Source organism: Heloderma suspectum, chromosome 4, assembly GCF_057233095.1.
Source record: "Heloderma suspectum isolate Gila_16-S chromosome 4, 16-S_ref, whole genome shotgun sequence".
In the NCBI taxonomy this organism is placed as follows: Eukaryota; Metazoa; Chordata; class Lepidosauria; order Squamata; family Helodermatidae; genus Heloderma; species Heloderma suspectum.
Genome location: NC_139461.1, coordinates 233,374,252 through 233,394,950, shown reverse-complemented (window position 1 = coordinate 233,394,950; position 20,699 = coordinate 233,374,252). Strand labels below are relative to the sequence as shown.

The 20,699-nt window shown below is 43.3% G+C and overlaps 2 protein-coding genes across 9 annotated transcripts in view; one reads left to right on the top strand and one right to left on the bottom strand.

Moving 5' to 3' along the window:
• The window catches only part of LOC146348229 (phosphatidylinositol 3-kinase regulatory subunit alpha-like), a 138,767-nt gene that overhangs the window by 3,614 nt on the left and 114,454 nt on the right, over window positions 1–20,699 (bottom strand). For all 3 annotated transcript variants that reach the window (XM_084852633.1, XM_084852636.1, XM_084852634.1), the window contains one exon: window positions 18,838–18,969. In XM_084852633.1, coding sequence (XP_084708759.1) covers window positions 18,838–18,969 — 132 coding nt within the window. The remainder of the gene's footprint in view (window positions 1–18,837; window positions 18,970–20,699) is intronic.
• LOC146348231 (uncharacterized) overlaps window positions 1–20,699 on the top strand; it is a 226,216-nt gene that overhangs the window by 192,943 nt on the left and 12,574 nt on the right. The window lies entirely within an intron of this gene.

Here is a 20,699-nt window from a genome sequence, read left to right as displayed (position 1 = left end):
AGCCTGTCTTGCTGGAATAGTGGCTGCCTCCTCTATCAAGTTGCCTAGTTGCAATCATAGAAACAGCCAAACCTATTAAGCAAAGTAGCAGAGAGAAGCCTCTTCTCTTGGGATCTGCAGATGGGACAATGTCTGGAAATGATAGTATGGGGAAACATCCAAGTTTGTCCCTGGAGTGGAACACATACTCCCTCTTAGGTCATCCCTGGGAATTTCTAAACAAACTTTGCATGGTTTACAGGGCAATCCTATGTATGCCTATTTGGAAGTAAGTCCTATTGAGTTCAATGGGACTTACTTTCAGGTAAGTAAAAACAACAGAAGTTTATGGCACCTTACAGACTAATAAGTTTATTATGGCACAAGCTTTTGTGGACTAAAGCCTGCAGTGTTAGGGTGCAAGTATATGAAAGATGAGCGGTTGATACATGAATAGACAGACAAGCTGAGACTACTCATATAAAATCGGGTTAATGGCCCTGTACAATAAGCTAAATTATATAAGGTAGAGAGCCAGTGTGGTGTAGTGGCAAGAGTGTTGGACTAGGAGCTGGAAGATCCGGGTTCTAGTCCCCACTCAGCCATGGAAGCTCACTGGGTGACTTTGGGCCAGTCACACACTCTCAGCCCAACCCACCTCACAGGGTTGTTGTTGTGAGGATAAAATGGAGAGGAGGAGGATAATGTAAGCCGCCTTGGGTTCCTTGCAAGAGGAAAAAAAGTGGGGTATAAATGCAATAAATAAATAAAATAATAAATAAATAAATTGGCTTTACACCCCACTGATGCATGCTAGATTAAAGTAAAACATTCAGCTTTTTGGTTTGGAGCAATAAGCAACTGCCCTTATGAACACCAATAGTTCATTCTGAAGTTATTACTTTTTAGTATTATGAAAGTTATGCTTCATCTTGTCACCCCCCACAGTTCCGGATATTTTGTTATGCCCAAAATTTAGTAGACTGCTATATGTGGCTCTAAAGAGATGGCCACCATCTGGGTCCAAGGGGGCAAATCCATTCTCCAGGCAGTACTCCTGGTCCCGGAAGCCCCTGGAAGCCTATTCTGCTCCACAATATGACACTTTCCACTACTGGTCATGCTCTATAGTAATGTTATAGCAGCTAGCAGTAAGGACTTCACAGTTCTGAAGCAGCACATATGCTCAGGCATGATGAGGATAATATTATATACAAAATCCAGAGAGATGTAACATTCAAATGCAAAAAATCTGTACCTCACTATTTTTTAAAAAATGTATTTTCCTTAAAAGCAAAAGTATGGGCAAAATATTTATCACAACTTGATTAACAGTGCAATTCTATATTCTCTACTCAGAAGTAATCCCTATTAAGTTCAGTAGGGCTTATTCCCAAGTAAGTGGATATAGGTTTGCTGCCTAAAATGTATTGGGGCTGCTGGAACTAGCCCATGGACTACCAGTTGGCCACCCCAGCTTTAAAGTGTTGGGGATCAGCTCTCTGTTCAGCCATGTGTAACCCTGCAAAAGTTGCAAGCTCTACCCCTAGTCCTTCCAGCCTTGCAGAGTGATTGCAATATGCTTGTGATCAGAGAATAGAAATGGGCCCAGAGTCATAGCCTGATCTCTTTATGAGAAATTTATTTGTTCAAGGGTTGACATATTGCGCAGTATCTAACACTGCCCCCGCACTAGCGGGACCCACCACTAGTGTGATGGGAAGCTAGCCAATCTTTAAGCAAACAAAAACGAGCCAAAACACTAGTTTTCGGAATGGAGTAGGTCAGTTGAACTCACAGAAAGGAGCTCTGTTGATCTGTCCCATTCGAGACACAGGCATTTTGCTCACTTCCAGCATTGCTTTAGGAAGTGCTAGTGGTGGGTCCCACTGGCACATCAGAAACAGAGGCAGTATAGGTTACTGCCCATTTTGTGTACATCAGCCTAGTCCTAAACAGAGAAATAGGTCCCTCTAAATTCAATGCAGACTTCCTGCCTATTGAGGATTCCATCCAGAAGTTTGTAATCATACTGCTAACATAGATGGTTCTTGAGAAAGGAATCTCTGTGAGATAGGGAAAATCTTCCTTTGTATAGAGTCCTCTTCTTAAGGGTTCTTTCCTTAGTTGGATGTCTTCCAGTCCTTTGAACTGGAAGACTACTATCATTGGGCTGCTGGCACCTGTTCTTTAAAAAATCTTATCTTGATAAGGTTTATTCAGAACCACTGACTCTACCACATCTGCAGCATGAATAGCTGATGATAATAATTAGCAAGCAGAATTTGATGGTGTGGCACTGCAGATCGTTAACGAGGCTGCTGGGACGTGAAATGGGCTGGGCTATGCATCGTTAATGAGGCAGTGGGGAAAGACTTCTGACCCAAGAGCCCATCGAACAAGACTGCTGGGAGAGGGTGGGAGGCAGCAGAACTACAGGAAACAGAGCTGCAATTAAGATCAGGCAGACAAAGAGAGTATCAAAGATGAATGTGGTTTGGGGCTGGGGAGTGCATTGGCTCCAACCTCAGAAAATTTGGGTTATTATAACTCCCTAAATGCCTGTGAGGGAAGATGAAGGGTATTTGCAATGTGATGATGAAATGAAGGCTTGGAACTATGTTGGGATAAGGACCAAAGGTTTCCTAGCCATCCACCCAGCTTAGATCTTTAGATCTAGAGCTAAAATGCTACCCAAAGCCAATCCTGGGTGCCACATCCTTCCCACTTTAACATCATATATCAGCTTCCAATAATTGTGTGTGGGGGGCCGGCGGGTCAGGAACTTGGTTAAAATCCAGATGTACAAACTTTTACTAAACTAGTAATTCCATACTGCTGCTGTTTGTACAAAACTATTCAGTGTAATAAGCTTGGTCTTTGCTATGCACACTCTCTCTCTCTTTAGAGCACAGATCACTCCTAGTGTTCATGCGATGGTATTCCAAGATATATGATTGTTATACTTTCAGGCCAGCAAAAAGACATGTACCCTCTAGTGGATACAAACAGAGCTGTTGTACTATGTGTCACTGCCCTTTAGTTTCTGGTGTGACAACAATGGGTGCTTCCAGATGGGAGGCTCCTACAGATAATCATCAAAAGGCATTGTGCAGCTATTGTGTCTTCCTTAACAGATTTTTTTTCTGGAAAGGATAAAGAGAAGAAGTGGTGGGAAAATATGGAAGGGCTATAAACTGAGGATAACAATGTCTGAAGCCCCCGTAAAATTTTGTGAATGAGGCAGTGCAATTGCACCCCCCCCCCCGCAAAAAAAAAAGCCTTGTCTGGAAGCTTCCAATAACTCAATGCATTGTTGGCAGTGAACGTAGAAGCTCCTGGATCTTTATCTATGAGCCTCTGGTGTTTCAGCTAAAAGAACAGACTTAGATGAGCTGCTTTTTAAAAGCTCATCCCAGTAGCAGATTGACCAACCCCAAGTTGGAGATAGCACTAGAAACTTTACATAACTACTACAGGAAGGCAAATCATGTCCAACTGTTCATGGCCTGGTGGCACTATTGAAAGAAAGTAGGTTGCCACAATGTTTCTATGGCCCTAGCACTACTACGAGATGAAAGACAAGATGGTACCTCTCCCCATTCCATGTACAAAAGCCAGCCACGTTAGCAGTTGAATTTTATTTCAACACTGGTGATGGGACAGCATCCTCTGCTGCTCCTGAAGGCACCAGAGTAGCTTAGAGGGTGAATGGATGGCCACATTGCACACACAGCTCTGTCCAACACTTGGCTACCACTCCTTGTCCTAAGCATCCTACACCTGAAGCAACTGCCTCACTTGGCTTCATGGTAGGTCCAGCCTTGGGGACTGGGTTTATAGATGAAAGTGTATACTAAACATCCTCCATCACAGCTTATGTCATGCATAGAAGGTACATGCAGAACAAAGGCTGCATTTTAACTACGGCTGCAATGTTCACACAACTATTTGATCAACCAATTAAAGATCTTTTTAATTGACTAAAATGGTGCCCTCAATGAATCAGTCAGCAGATGAAAAAAACACATAATTACTTCTAACATAAGTACATATAAGAATGGCAAATGGCAAGCACAATCTTAAAAGAGGCATTTTCTACTGTGTGTGTGAGAGAAACCCACATTCAAGAATTCCCTCCATGAATAAACCATAAAAGAAGTTGCAAAGGGACTGCTTTGGAGGCCTTCCATCCTTTGCCCTTGCTCAGAAGTCTTAAGTTGTGAGTTCATCTGAACAAAAGCTAATTTTATAGCTTTATTCACTATTTTATTGAAGAGGGAGTGCTTTGCTTCAGTACTATTCACACATGAACACAAGCACATTCTCCACAAGATGGCCATGTGAAGGGAGGGTACCCTTGAATTCTCCCTCATTCCGCTTACTAGCAAGCAATGATAGACAGAGGCATTCTGAAAAAGGATGGAAGAGGCCCTACTCTGGTAACGAATGCTGCGGATGCAGTAGGGAGTACATATTCATCTTTAAAAACACCATTCTCTTGCTCCTTCCTTGTTTTGTTATTAACCCTTTTCTCAAGTGAACACTGAAGAGATACAGCAGATTAAGATTTTGTTAAACGAAAGCCACTGGGTGCAGGAATGCATCATGACTGGGGCAAGAACAGCTTTGCCACCCCTGCCATCTTGCCCCCAGTTTGTGGTCTACACCATGCTGGGCAGTAATTAAACTCAGCAAAGCTGTTTCCATGAAATAAATAAATTCCAGCAGCACTCACAGGCAGCTGTCTTAAACAGCAGAGAAAAGCTGAAATCTGCTCAGCCCCATTTCCCCAGCAAATAGGATCTGGGCAAATCCACTTAGCAGTAGAGAAAGCAAAGCCTTTGGGCTGGCTGGGGCTGTGTTGCTGCTGTTCCTATTCATCACCCTCTGTGCGCACGCGCAGGCACGCACGCACACACCCTCTCTAGTACTGGCAAAGACTCCTTTGATGTTTCACTGCCACCCCACCCCCTCAACAATTCATTAGAGCATTAGCAACACTCTGTGTGCCTGACCTTTCCTCTAGCAAAGGATTCAAGGAGCTCATTTGATTTAAAGGGGCCAAGAAAAAGAAGCCCTAGCAACAAGAAACACTCTACCACAGCACCTTTAAGATGCAACAGCCACCATTGTGGACAAATATGTTGAGAGTTGCCAGATGAATCTTGCTTTTTACAAAATGTCTCTTATTACGAAATGCCCAGTTACATGGTACACAACCTGGGGATGGGAGGGGAGGCAGGAGCTCCAATCATAATTCCATGCGGCCGACTTGCAAAAGGTAGGATATATAAATATCTTAAATAAAATAAATGAACTAAATGTAAGATCCCTTTCATTTGGTAATCATAACATACCTTATACACAAACAATAATGTGCAGATGTTATCCAACTTATTACATTCACTGACTTTTTTCCTTTCCTTCTGGTGTGCAATATAGTTGTTTTGCACAATTTTAATGTTGTCTTCCAGTTTTTGAAAGGGTTGGTAGGGAAAACTGAGTGGTGGAAGGGGAGCTAGGAATAGGATTCATGGAACATAGATGGGGGAGGCAGTAGGAAATGGACAGCTGGTTTTTTGTGCCTTGGAGAAGGAGTCGCAGCTGTGTTGACTCCCTTGATCAGTGGAATCCTCTCCAAACCTGACGGCATGTAAACTTTTATGAGAATGTGCACATCTTTAGACTTTTCCTCTGGAATGATAGGGACTAGAAACCTGGCTCTTTTGAAATTCTTTGTAAGCAAACTGAGTCAGTGTAAAAAGGCTGTTTATTTCTTTATTACATTTCTATACTGCCCAATAGTCAAAGATCTCTGGGAGGTTCACAACAATTAAGGCCTCTGTAGAACATGGCATAATGATTCTTAGATCTCTGGGAATATGGTAAACGTCCGTTCCTGAATACTGTATTTCCATAGATGAGGCCTTTATTTTTGCAAAGCTCTTTAGGATGTATTGTCTAGAAATTACTCCAGAGTAAATGTATGTTTTACATAGGAAACTGCCTTATACCGGGTCAGATTATGACCCAGTTTGTACATACCGGCTGTAATGGCTGAGTAAATGAGCGAGTGTGCTGCCTCCAGCATGCTTGTTGCTTCTGCTTTCAATCAATAACCCAGGACACCCTGTTCCTGGGTTGCTGACGTAACGTCAACAACCCAGAAACTCCGGATTGTTTAGGGGGGTTAAACAACCCAGAGTTAACCTAAGAACAGACCACATCACCTGTTTGTTTTGAATGCCTAAAGAGGGCTAGTGAGAGCGGCTGTTAGGGTTGTTACGTTAGCTTTTGTTTCTACTGCTATTCTTTGGGGTTTGATTATGGGCTTCATTGCACACAGCTTTTATCCTGTAATTGAGATTGCTCCTTCATGGAAGTTTGTGGGGACGCAAACTTTCATGACGTTGTGACCCTCCTGCACTAAATATCCTTTGTTCCGTTTTTAAATAGATCGCAGAGAATGCGCTATCAAATTACCCCATTGAGTTCCGTTTCAGTTTCCTCTGTGAAAAGAATAAAAGCAGCAAGAAGAGGAGTGAGATCAATGAAAGATAACGGAAGACTCAGATATGGGGAGAAGGGGGGTGGGGTGAAAGGGAGCGTGTGTAAAGGGAGTCAGTGGTGATCCTGCATTTAAAACGGAAGCAGAAAGCCCTGTTTTAAATGCAGGGTTTTAGGCTGGTGTAGAAGTGCTCTTTGGTTGTAAGATTGGAGGGTCAGCCAGGTGAGGGTTAATGGAGCTAGAAGGACTGCTTAAACTTCCTTAATAGTCAGTGGCTGGCAAAGTTACCAGGCACATCTTTGTAAATGGCCCACAATGACTAGGAAATAGCTGGAGACACCTCTAGAAGGTGAGAGCTATCTTGGCAAAAGGCATGCCTCCCCCCCCCCCCGCCCTCCACCAGCTAAGGATGAGGTAAACAAGATCTATGTCTGTGAGAAATGCAGCTTTGAGTGGGACTGAGAAAGAGGCAGAGGGCTAGTTTTGAGCTCCAGAAAGTACCTTTCAGGGTCTCTCTGTCTCTTATGCTCTGGAGTTCTGATGTGGGGGCAGTAGATTTTGCTGTCTGCCTCCACCCACCTATGCGCAACCTGTATGTTTGTAAATAAACCGAGATCATACAAAACACCATTAACTCTCCAGGGATATTTTCATCCTGATCCAAAGGAAACCAAACCTGGGCAAGTGCTGTGTCCCCAGAACTTCTCACTACCTAGGGAAGAGGAGTGCATGTAACAATATATTATGCTGATATGGTAGGAGTGCATGTAACAATATATTATGCTGGTAGGGTGCTTGTGGAGTGGCTGCCTGGAGAAGTGGGGGCTCACAGGATTGGCCTGTCCTTTTAGGAAAGATCTAAATTCAGAAGCAGAAGAATGATGGTCCTCATTTGCATTCTCTAGAGCCTTTGAATAATGGCATTATTCAAAATCTCTCTGGATACTTGGCCAGATGTGCTCCAGTCTTTCTAGCTAGTTCCAAATAATTTCTAGTAAACTTTCTCAACCTTTCTTAGCAGCTCAAAAGTATAAGCAGCACACTTCAAAGATTTTGCAAGGAGGATGCTCTCCCAGTTCCTCCCACTGGGCCTTGTAGAGATAAGGATGATTGTTTACAAAAACATTAATGTGCTGTGCTTGCTAAAAATGATGTCTGTGTCCTGTTTGTGTGCTTCCAATTTTGTGCAATCACATGGCTGCACAAATGCCAATTATTGCTAGCTGAGCTATATCGGTACTGAACTGTTTCTTGTTCAGGCATCTTTATTTTATATTATTTTACCTGTTGATGGCAGAAAGGGAAAGCTAAAGGAAAGTGGGGTGTGACACAGGGCTCTCTGCTCCAGAGAGCCCTGCCAATCTCTCTTTTGCTGGGGCAAATGCCATGGCAGGAGAGCAGCTGACAGGACTCCCCAGAGCACCTGCTAGAGGAGGTGAACCCTCCTGGTGGGGGTGAGGGGGCAGTGGCACAATTTGCTATTTCTTCTGCTCCATCACCTGATGCAGGCGCCTCAGTTTGCCTCATGACAGAGCTGCCCCTGATCGTATTCCACTAGGTGGCCACATTCCCTGCTCCAAAGCATGCCCCAGAGATATAGTGGCATTCTGGGGCAAAATGGTGCCCAACCCCACTGATAGCTGCCATTTTTGAGAGATGACAGCCATTCCCCCCACCCTCTCCAAAACTGCCACAAAACTCCTGTCAATAACAGCATGTCCCAACCTCAGTGATGGTGGCTATATATTCTACCTTTGTACCATTTCATTTGCCTCTGCTAGGAAAGAGCAAGATAGCATTTTCATGTAGTAGAATGGCCATTATTGACTCAATGCTGCTGTTTAGATGCTGTGCCCTGATCAGACTTTTCATGGACTTGCTCATTATCTTACTCCCTCTCCAATCTCCCAGATCACAGTCAAGATATTCCACACATCCCACTCCACCCAAATCAAATGGCTCCTGTAATCCCTTGGGGCCAGACATACCTGTTTTTTTATAGTACAACACTTTTGACAGTCCCTGGGTCATCTCCGGGTCACTCCCTTAAATAGGAACCATCTACCCCAAACATCTTCACTAAAGCATTTGTTCTGTTTGTGAAATGAGGCAACAGCTCAACCCAGTGAAATTAACTCAGCAGACATTTCTGTTCTTCAACAAGGTATTGCCCGTTTTCTTCAGCCAGCTGGTCTTAATTTACTGGGGAAAGGCTGTAGCTGAGTGGTAAAACACATACTCTGCATGTAAAAGGTCCCAGGTTCAATTGCTATCATTTCTAGATAGGGTTGGAATAGGCTCCTGTCTGAAACCCTGGAGAGCCACTGCCAAGTAGTGTAGACCAAGCTTCTCCAACATGGTGTCCTCCAGGTATGTTGGACTATAACTCCCATCACCCCCAGCCAACATGCTGACCAGGCTGGCCTGGGGATGATGGGAGCTGTAGTCCAACATAACTGGAGGGGCGCCAGTTTGGGGACGGCTAGTGTATACATTACCAAATTAGATGGACCATTGATCTGACTCTGTATAAGGCAGCCTCCTATGCTCTATGGGAGAAGGTGCTCTCTAAGGTATTCCAGATAAAAAGTTGGCGGTAGTGGCCAAAGCCAGTACCTGAATTTGGCTCCAGAACAGACTGACAACCACTGAAGATAAAACAGAATTAGTACTATGTGGCTCTGCTATCAAGAGCTGCTAGTCATGATGGCTAGAATCATAGAATAGTAGGGTTGGAAGGGGTCTACAAGGCCATCAAGTCCAACCTCCTGCTCAATGCAGGAATCCAAGACAGAGCATCCCCGACAGATGGCTGTCCAGCCTCGTCTTGAATGCCTCCAGTGTGGGAGAGCCCACCACCTCGCTAGGTAATTGGTTCCACTGTCGTATTGCTCTAACAGTCAGGAAGTTTTTCCTGATGTTCAGCCGGAATCTGGCTGAACATCAGGAAAATATTATAATCTTCAGTATCAGAGGCAGTGGGCATCTTAATACCAGTTACTGGAAGACATGAACAGGAGAGCGCTGTTATGCTTATGTCCTGCTTGTGGGCTTCCAGAAGGCATTTGGTTGGCCACTGTGGTAACAGAACACTAGACTACGTAGGCCTTTGGTCTGATCTAGCAGTGCTCTTATGTTGTTAAATGATCAGATCCAGATAAAGCCTGAGTGGCTGCATTTGGAGGCCAATTAAATTTCCAAACTGTTTTCAAGGCCAGGCCCACATACAGCATATTATACTGTAATATAAGTTGAGAGATTGCCAGAGTGACCAGGCCCTTAGCCTCCAGGACTAAGGACCTGTACAGAAGAAGGCCAGTTCAAGTTTAAATTTTCTGTGGAGAGCACTTTTAAATGTCTCTGTTGGAAACATGCGTTCGACTCTTTGTGCTGGCCCTGGCACCCTCCTTGTATTCCAAAATGAAGAGGGATCACACAGCCACCGTGGAATTTTAGGAACACTTTGGCTAAGAGGTGTGAGAAGAGCAGGAAGGGGTAGGGGGAGATTGCTGTTCTTTGAAGTAATTTAATGAGCAAACCCAACTAATTGCTTTCTAATTACGTTTTTTTTCTTTCTTGGGCAAAATTCACCCTTTGATTTTCATTGGAGTAAGTAATGTGGGAGCACAGGACAAGATACACAATCCCAGTGCTGCACTCCCTTCAAGGGCAGATTCAGGATGAGTTGTGAAAATAAATAAATAAATAAATAAATAAATAACTGAGAGATCAAATTAAGTGTGGGAAAGTTTGTGGCAGGGCAGAGCAGAAATGTTTCTAACGGAGGTGGGAGGAGGGAATAAAGCACCGGCCATGCTGATGAGAGAAGTCAGTTGTCAAGGGAAGCAGGCACAGGACATTTAGGTAGGGCGCCAGAAGTTCAATGGTCTGTATTAAGGACCCATGAAACGGAAACAGAGTTATGTGACCATGAGTAGAGTGATACTATGCAATTGGGTATGCAAATACTGGGTAACATATGGGCAAACTAGATGTGGTAGTTGTATTTTTTTTCCCCTGCTTTTAAACATAGAACTGCCCTTATTACATAGCAAGGTGTGCATGAATGAAATCTCTGCCTGGCTGTGGGCCTCAGCATAGTTTTTCTCTCTACATGGTTTTCTCTTCAGCCAAACTCTGCTACCAGAAGTTACCTCACGTGAATGAAAGGCACTCAGGGAGAAGGCTGTAAGGAGTTAAGTGGCATGGTGGGGGCAGGTGTGTATGTCAGTATGTCTCCCTCACATGCCCCTTTTGCTGTTTAAACCATACCTCCACTCCCTTTTTCTAGGTGACTGGGGCAATGCCATGCGTGATCACACAAAACTGCCACCATCATGTTTGGTTTGGACCTAAGAAGCTGTATCATTAGGAACTCTCAGGAGAGAGCCATGATCACCCTGCCATAAACAACCTCCACTCCTGGGAAAGAGGTTTTGGTTGACTGGCTGGAATGTTAATTTCCCAGACCACAGTGGTTGAACTCAGCACTAGGCCAAAGGGTGAAGCAAGAGCCTATGATGCCAGCTATTCCAACAGAAGGGAAATCCCTGCCTTGTGTGCAGTTCTTGCGTTACCCAAATTGACTGAGCCATGGGAGCGAGGATGGAGAGTAGCCCAAAGCCTGTCTGGCCTCTTGCACTGCTGATGTGCAAGCTTCACTTCAGACATGCCGTGGCACTAAGCTCCCAATTCTTCAGAAGGATTTCCGAGGAAAACAACCCCATAGCTTTATGGAAATTTCACAACTATTGGGGGGGGGGGTAGAAGCACATGATTTCATGAATCAACAAAAATATAACATACGGATCTGTATTTAATCAATTTTGTTTCTGTTCAGCTAATCCATGTAATAAAAAATTGGCTGTCATTGGCCGAAAAGTTGTTGAGGTCTTGGTCCAGATTTGAGGGCAAAGTGAACTCAGAAAGTCTGCCTTCTTTGTCAGTGCAGTGGGCCCCTTTAGGCAGTAGCACTCTGATCAGCACTACTAGCAGTACTGGGTGGCTGAGTCTAGTTGCCATTTTAATTTCCTACAATGTTACATCACTGATGCTATGTCAGGGGCATTGTGGGAAACTGAGATGGCAGCTAGCCCCAGCCACCCAGAGTGGCTCAGAGCATCAGATTAGATTTTTCTTTTAATCAGCAGGCCAAGGCAGGTTTCAGCAGTGGCCTTGTCAGGGCTCTGGCAGGTGCCCAATGATGGCAAGTGCTGATGCTGGCCCTGCTCAAGTTAGGCCACTCTTCCCCAGGTAATATGGCAAACTCACAGTTAATTTCTTGCTAGATTGGCTGGGTACCACCTTTCCAAGATGCCATCATTTCCAGCTAAGGTAATGTCTGCATGCTCACTTCTATCACTATCAGTTTCTGCATTTCAAGTAACAAAGGAGGTACCACCTTGGAAATGCTTCACACAGCATTCCCCTGTGCTCAATTTTAGTTTGATTATTATTTGGATATTCTATGGATGATTTAACACCAAAGCCTGTCCCACACCTTAGCCCGCACATACAAACTCATGCCTGAAAGGATTTTTCTTCTAGGTGTGGGCCAGAAGACAACACATCAGTAAAAGAGGACTGGCAGAGAGGTATAATAGGAGATTAAACTAAGCTGGTTTGGTAAGATTTTGGTGTCTGCAAAGGCCATGTGGTACATGAGAAAGAAACTTCTACAGAGTTGGATCCCAACAAGACATGGAGTAGAGGGCCATGAGAATGTTGACTGCCTTGTGAAGAAGGATCATAGGAATTATGTGGATGCATGTGTGTGTTGGTGGAAAGGACGCAGTTACTCCAAAAGCCGAATCAAAGATAGGTGTTGATGTTTCCGGTAAATCCTGAATCCTATTTCTCCATGCTAATTTTTAAAAAGTGCCCTGCAAGAACCAAAACCAAACTGAAGAAATGTTTTCAGTTTTCAGAAGTTTTATGATGGCAAAGATTTGGCTTTCCATTCAGAGCCGTTTCTCATTTACACAGCTCTCCTGCAGGCTGGTAAAGATGGGCCAATTTTATTCTTTTCACAATGATTTTCTGGTCGGGTTAGCTTTTTCTCCAAAGGTGATAAAGGAGTGCATATTACATACTCAGATTAAGGGGGAAATACTTTTTCATACCCCTTGGGAGAGAATGGAACTTTGTTATTAATACAATGATGGTGACAATTTCAGCTAGAAAATTCTGGACGTGAAGAAGGTAGCATCCACATTTTTGCTTAGGTACGTATGAAGACATTTGGATGCTGGAATCAAGGTTTCACGGGAATGTGTTTTGGCTAGTCCAGGCTGAAAGGGTTCTGTCTTTGAAAGACTCTGGGAATGCAGTAGGAAAACAGTGGCTTTCTATGGTATGAAACAAACTGTAATGATGTGAGCCAGTCCTACTGGTCTTCGAAGTGATGTGACTGACTCTGCCCTTCTGCACAGGAAATATCCATCTGCTTGTTTTCCACCAAGAAATGGAAATGCTTAGCAGAGAAGGAGAACATACAGAATACACAAGGGCATGTACTTCTTATGGGAGAGATGCAGATGGGTTGGTTGACAACCCCTGACTTAAAGATGCTTTTCTATACCATAAAGAAATGTGTGTCAGGAGATGCTAGAGAGAGAGAGAGAGTATGAAAACTGGGCAAATAGTGAGAACAAATTAATTACCTTTGCCTAACATTTATGTGTGGACAGGACCCCTAATTTCTACCTAGTTTCTTATCTAGACAGAGATATATTAACTTTTCTGACTTTTCTACTACTAAGAACAAATGTGGTTAGATCTGTATTTGTGTGTCAGACAGTAAACACAAGAACCCACACAGAATATGATTCACGTGGTGGCACTTCAAAAGCACAATTCCAATGCCCTAATGAAAAGGATCACAGCACCATGAACATATCTGAATGGTATGCACTGTCTGTCCTGGCCTGGCTTGGTGCCCAGGGGAAGAATGGGGCGTGGGCAACTTGTAGCCCTCCAGATGTTTTGGTCTACAACTCCCATCACCCCAAGTCAGCATAGCCAGTGGTGAAGGTTGATGCAAATTATAGGCCAAAACATCTGGAGGGCTACAGGTTGCCCACCCCTCGACTAGATGCATCAATGATCTGATCAAGAACCAAACTAGATGTGATGCTAATACTTGTTGCATCTTTTAAAAAAATGTTAATAGCGGGCATAGGCTCCCCAATTTTTGCTGGGACCACAGCACAGCACATGGGGAGAAGAGGTTAACCCTTTCTTCTCATGCAACATTCCTGACAAAAATCCCTTCTGTACATGTCTCTGAACATATACAACAAAGGATATCTTGCAGCCTTTGCTACATCACAAGGGCGGAGATGCAGACTCCTATTCGTCATGCACCTGTTCCATAGTTGTTATCAGCTCCAGGAGGAAGCCTCCATTGGTGACAATGGAACATTTGCATGCACAAGGTCCCATGTTCAATACCTGGTATTTTGTGGATTGGTGTCTCAGGTGGTAGGGCTGAGAAACACCTTTACCTGTGACTATGGAATCTACTGCCAGTCAGAGTACACTGCAGTAGGCACTTCAAAATGAAGGTAAGAACATCAGGAGAGTTAAAAGCAGTGGAGGCTAGTGGCTCCAATGCCAGTGGGGTAGGAAATCCGCTCTGGGTTTCAGTCAGAACTCTATAGGAGCTGTCCAAGGTGCTGGTGGCCCCACAGACATAGGAGCCACCAGCCTCCACTGGTTAAAAGGAAGTACTTCTTTATACAGCACATAGTTAAACTATGGAATTTGCTACCGCAGGATGTAGTGATGGCCACCAACTTGGATGGTTAAAAAAGGGGATTAGTCAAATTCATGGATGATAACGCTGTCAGTGGCTACCAGTTGTGATGGCTATATATTACTCCAGTATAAGAGGCAGCAAGCTTCTCAGTACTAGGTGCTGGGGAACATGAGCAGAAAGGTGTTATTGCACTCATGTCCTGCTTGTGGGCTTCCCATAAGCATCTGGTTGGCTATTGTGGGAACAGAATGCGGGACTAAATACGTCTCTGGACTGCTTCAGTATGGCTATTCTTGTGTTCAAGATCATATGAAGAGCTGTCCTGGATCAGTCCAAAGGCCTATGTAGTTCAACATCCTGTTTCCCATAGTAGCCAACCAGATTCCAATGGGTAGCCCACACGTGGGACATTAAAGTTTGACCCAGTATAAGGCAGATAAGTTAATAAAACTAGAACAATAACCTTCCTTACAAGGCTTTTTATGAGCTTTACTAAAACAATTCCTACAGCAAGTAGTACCAGTAGACACTACCATGTGTTAATAAAGACAAATCTGCCAAAAGAGAGCATCACATATCTTGTTGCCACTGTCACAGATAGCTCAGGAACAAAGAGAAAAGGCTTTGATGAAATTTTTGGAAGCAAAACTTACAAGATAACCTTTTAGCAAAAGCATTTTGCTACTAAGACTTGAAATTCACATGCAAAATGCAAATGTTATCACCGAAATTCAAGGTTTGAATTTTGCATTTAAGAACTTGCATAAACAAATATCATTCTTAAGGTATACATATTTGGATTCAAATTTCAAATTTGTCTCAGTTTTAACATGCAGGGATTCCAGGGTTCTTAATCAGCTTCAAGACCATCAAGCTGGCTGCAAGCAAACTGCCTGACTTCTCCTTCCCCCTGCTTTAGGAACTAAAGAATATCATTAAACATACACTGTGTTACCAGCCACAGTAAAGCTGTTGTTAGTGATGATCACAGAATTACAATAAGCTGCAAGAGGGCAGCACTATCTTCATTCTTGGAAGTGATGCTGGGAACACCCTTATCTTGCTTCCTTACCCTGAGCCAGCAAGGGCCATCTGTAGGCAAAGCAGATTTCCACATGCAGGTCTACTTCTGGATCCATTTATATTGAATGCACATTCCTGCATCCAACACAGAGTGCAACAAACACAGTACCTGTTGCTGGATCAGGACCACATGCACAGCACTGAGCAAATGTTTGGTATTGTCACTCTTGACACCAGCAGTCACCTGTTTAGAGGGGAAGAAGGAGGGAATTCAGGCTCCCCCTCCAACAGGTGATTGGCATTGGCAAAAGAAATAGTATTGACCATCTGTTTGGTGGATATATCTATGTAGGGTGTGTTTTTTTTTTTACCCAAGAGTAGTCTGAGCTAACAACTATCTGTAAGTTTGATGGACAATATGTATGCATTTCTAGAAGATGTTTACAAGTAATGCATGCAAAATAAGTGGCAGACTGTCATACTTTATGTGGGGATGTCATTAAGCATATTGGATCCAAGTTCTCTGTTTGTAAACTAGAGGACTATTTTTTGCATCTCTAAGGAGGGGCAAGACACAAGACAGGCGAAGGCTGGTGCTGGCTGCCTGTCAGGTTCAGCCCAAGAATTCTGCTGCCTGAGGCAAAGCAGCAAATGATGCCCTACACCTCAGGTGAAGGTGCATAGATTCCAAGGCCAGCTAAGATATTTTGGCACCTTGCAGAAAATCCCCCAAAGCCCTCTCATCCTTACTAACTAACAGTAAAAATACAACAATAATAAATTAAATAACTAACAATTTGCTGCCCTTTCATGACACCCAAAATCAGCTGCCTGAGGCAGCTGACTCACTCTGCCTAATAGTAGGGTTGACACAGCTGCCTGCAGATCTATGCTTACAATTATTATCACCACCACCACCACCACCACATTTTTAAAATTTAAAAAAATGCAAGGGCTTTATGAGGGCTTTGGAACAAGGATTTTCCTGTTGATAATTGAAAAAATCAAAGTCTTCTCTTCCGAGTTCTGTTTCTTTTAACTTCCACAGTATTTGGCCTGTTGTTTCCAGCAAATAATTCCAGTAAAGTCTAAATCTAAACACGGAAACATATTTATACATAGGGCCAAAAGAGAAGAGAGAAAGACCCCCCCCCTACAAGAATGGAGGGGGCTTCCAAGTTGTCAAACTAAAAAAGGGCCCCGGAGATTTTTCTATGTCCATATAAAGCCAAAAAAGGACTCGTTTACAGTAAAAACTTACCAGGCAGCTCAGCCAAAAAATTACAACAACACTTACTTTCTAGGCCAGTATCACAGGGACTTGGCAGCCATTTGGGCTTCTGGCCTGGAGTAATACATACAATCTATGCTTATATCCTTTCCAGTGCTTGAGGCAGTACCATGTCTCCTGGTGTGCCCGGTCTACTAAGAATAGGAAGAATGTGAATTGGAATTTGGACAGGGCTCTTAACAGTTTCCAGTCTCCTTCTGTAATTTATTCCAAGGCCATAACCTCCCGGCTGTCTCCAGTGCAGCAAGACTGATGCTCAGCTGGCCATTAGCTACCACTGTCTTTGACATGCTCATGCACCTCAGCATACTACCCACAACATATACAGGCAAGTTGAGTCACACAACACCAATCTTGAGTGTTACACAGCTCAACCAGCACAGAAACCTTATGCACTAAGTAACGTTTGATGTTTTCCCCCTTTATTCTCTGTAGAAGAGGAATTCTATTAATGTTGAATGGAACTAGAACCAGAGAGATGCCTAACCTCCACCGTGTTATTTTTTCCTTTTGCCATTTCATTTTTAAAGGGCATGAATAATGCAATAAATTGTAATTGAATCAACACAGGAAAATGTGGGATAAATCTAAATAATAGGTAAATCTGCAAACCCAGCTTGCCAAGACCATCTCCTTTGTTCTTAGGACACATGTAAAAAGTCATCTAATCCACACCTGAAGGGAAATCTTGCAAAGTCAGAATATCTGGCACATTTTTAAACAACTAGTTGGCAGCAGTGTCCAATGCACTGGCGAATGCTGCCACTCCTGGTGGTGAAGGACAGACAAGGGAATGCTGTCTTTTCCTCCTTCAGGGAGAAAAAATAACCGGGGCTGGGGATTGTTGACCAGAAAAATGGCCAGAGAAGAAAGGATGAAGCAGACCTTCTCCCCTCTCTCATATTCTTCCACTTAAGCTTTCAACCTCCCATGTTTATGTTGTTTGTTTGTTTAAGTAGGAAGAAAGAGGCATGTGATTCCATGTTACATCTAGTTTGGACCCTAAGGCAAGATCTTCCATGTACTAACTGACAATCACACCTCACATATTAACCCTGTAGCCCTCCTGTGTTTTTCTACCACTTCTTCCATCTTTTTGTCTTTCCATAAAATAATCTGTTGAGGAGGAACAGACTGAATAGCTGCATAGTGCCTTTTGGTGATTAGTGTTAGGAGCCCTCCATCTGGAAGCACCCACACAGAACTACAAATAACACTGAAATTAAATCAAATGCTAGTAGGGTCTAAATGGGGGTGGATGCCTGAAGGGAAGTGACTTACCTAATAACTAACAACACAGATTAGACTCAAGACAGACACAAACAGCAAGAGTAAAGGGGGAAAATAGGATCCAAGAGGTTGAATTATAGGAAAGGATTGGTCTGGATTGGAATAAGGAAGGATTGCACAAGCAACATACAATTACCAGCTCCACAAACTCTTTAGATCAGCCTTCCCCAACTCCAGATGGGTGCAAGGTTGGGGAAGGCTGCTTTAGATGCTCTCTGTTACTGCCCCTAACAGATAAGAGACAACTTACAAAGAGCTGAGAATTCACTGAAAGAAGCTTCTGATATATTTCTTCAAAGTTCCTTCCAAAACCACTGTGATTAAAGAGCCCTCGTAAAGTGACTCCCTGACTGGAAGCTAGAGCTGTCCCTCGCAAAACTACATAACCGGCCTCTCCCTCTCCCCTTGCCTGGAATTTTAAGTTTCTGGAGAACTTGCAGGAAGTTCAAAACTGTATCAAATTGGGACAAAAGAGTTTTAAAAATACCCTCTCAGATGGATTGAGGCCTCAGGACCAGCCCATCTCACTTCACACTACTTTAAAACCAAGTAACTTCGGATTCTGAGGTGGTCCAGATGTCTCCAAAACTGGAATATTCACCTTTGAATCATGCCTTGTAAGTTGTCCCAAAGCTTTTGCACAGGCCTAATCTCTACTGCAGCCAGAGACTGAAAAGCACTAGATGGAGTGTTGCTGCACTAATTTCAACTAGTCTTGCTTATCCATGTGCAATCCATGTATGCAGGAAAAAACCAGGATCAGCCACATTCAAATGATCATAGCTGTGTTCTCAGAGAATAACATGTAAAATTATCACCAGTGTCAGACAGCAGCCCTTCTGAAAATAAAACAAGATTTAGTCAGATGCCTTCAGTCATGGAGATATCCCTGTTTCCCAAGATGTCCTGAAAAGGATGATATAACCGCACTCTTGGAATGTGGATTCTTTAAAATGTGGTAAACAGCAAAGAATGGACATTCACCTTGAACTATGTAGACTAATTCACTGTATATTGTTGGATGAATCACAGGGCAAGGGAGCTCCTGCAGGTAGCACCTGAGCATTTGAGCTAATGCAGGCCCATCAAATGAGTCCAGTTCAATCGATGCCAGGTCTGAAAGAAGAAAAGAAGGGGAGGTTAGCTCCCAAAGCCCAAAATGCCCTTGTAATCTGGGTAGGGAGGGAATCAAGTTCTTCTTCAAGGAAAAAAATAATAATTACTTGTATTGAAGGAAGCTCGCATTGGAAGAAGGATTTATAATCCTTAAATTGGTAACAGGTTTTACTAAATCATATATGAAGTCTGCCTTTTTCCTGTATTTATCCTGAAGCTACTCATGAAGAGTTTCTGCACCAGGCTGCTCCTTCAGTGCTCACATCTAGCAGACAGGACTACTGAAGGATGTGGAGGACTTCTAATAGTCTGTGCTTCCTGAGAGATCATGCTAAAACAAAACCCTTTTCCAATATACCACTAATTCATATAAATGGAGTGTAATGAATCCAACATTGGAAATATATTTCAACGAAGAACACGCCAAGGATGGCCAGGCATCTGTAGACACTAAAATTTAAATCTCTGTGCCAGGATAACCCATCCTCCTGCTAAGGAGGTACTACAGAAATCACCTAGAAAATGCATGACCAGGTCCTCCCAGGCTATTGATTGGTCAGTTTGAATTTCCCTCCCTGGAAATTCCTCCCTCCCCCAAGAAATACCTCTGGTTGTAAAATAAAAACTTCCTTTGTGTCTGGCTGGCTGGCTACGAGTGAAGACAAGACTAAGCCAAGCCCAGAAGTCTCCCCCCTGCCCCACTATAAGCTACTGTAAGCTACACTGTAAGCTACAATGTATACAAGTAAACACTGTTTACTTGGACTTCCAAAAGGCTTTTGACAAAGTCCCTCACCAAAAACTCCTGAGAAGACTTAGCAGTCTTGGAATAAGAGGACAGGTCCTCTTATGGATCAGTAACTGGTTAAAGAACAGAAAGCAGAGAGCAGGAATAAATGGTAAATTCTCTCAATGGAGGGAAATAAAGAGTGGGGTCCCACAGGGATCTGTATTAGGATCAATGCTTTTCAACCTGTTTTTAAATTATCTGGAATTAGGAGCAAGCACTGAAGTGGCCAACTTTGCGGATGACACCAAATTATTTAGGGTGATTAAAACAGAAAGGGATTGTGAAGAGCTCCAAGAGGATCTCTCCAAACTAGGAGAATGGGCATCTAAATGAGAAATGCGATTCAACGTAAGCAAGTGTAAAGTGATACCCGTTGGGGCAAAAAATCCCAACTTCAAGTCTAGGCTGATGGGATCTGAGCTAGTGGTGACCAATCCGGAAAAAGATCTTGGGGTTGTAGTGGACAGCTCAGTGAAGATGTCAACCCAGTGTGCGGCTGCAGTAAAAAAAGGCAAATTCCATGGTAGGCATAATTAGAAAAGGAATTGAGAATAAAACTGCCAATATCATCCTGCCCCTATACAAATCTATGGTGCAACCACACTTGGAATACTGTATACAGTTCTGGTCACCACACCTAAAAAAAGATATTGTACAGCTGGAAAAAGTGCAGAAAAGGGCAACTAAAATTATCAAGGAGCTGGAGCAACTCTCCTATGAGGTAAGGTTACAACAGCTGGGATTATTTAGCTTGGAAAAAGTGGGGTAAGGGGAGACATGATAGAGGTGCACAAAATTATGCATGGTGTGGAGAATGTGGATAGGGAGACATTTTTCTCCCTCTCTCAAAATACTAGAACCCGGGGTTCTATGAAGCAGATTGGTGGGAGATTCAGGATAGATAAAAGGAAGCACTTCTTCACACAGCGCATAGTTAAAC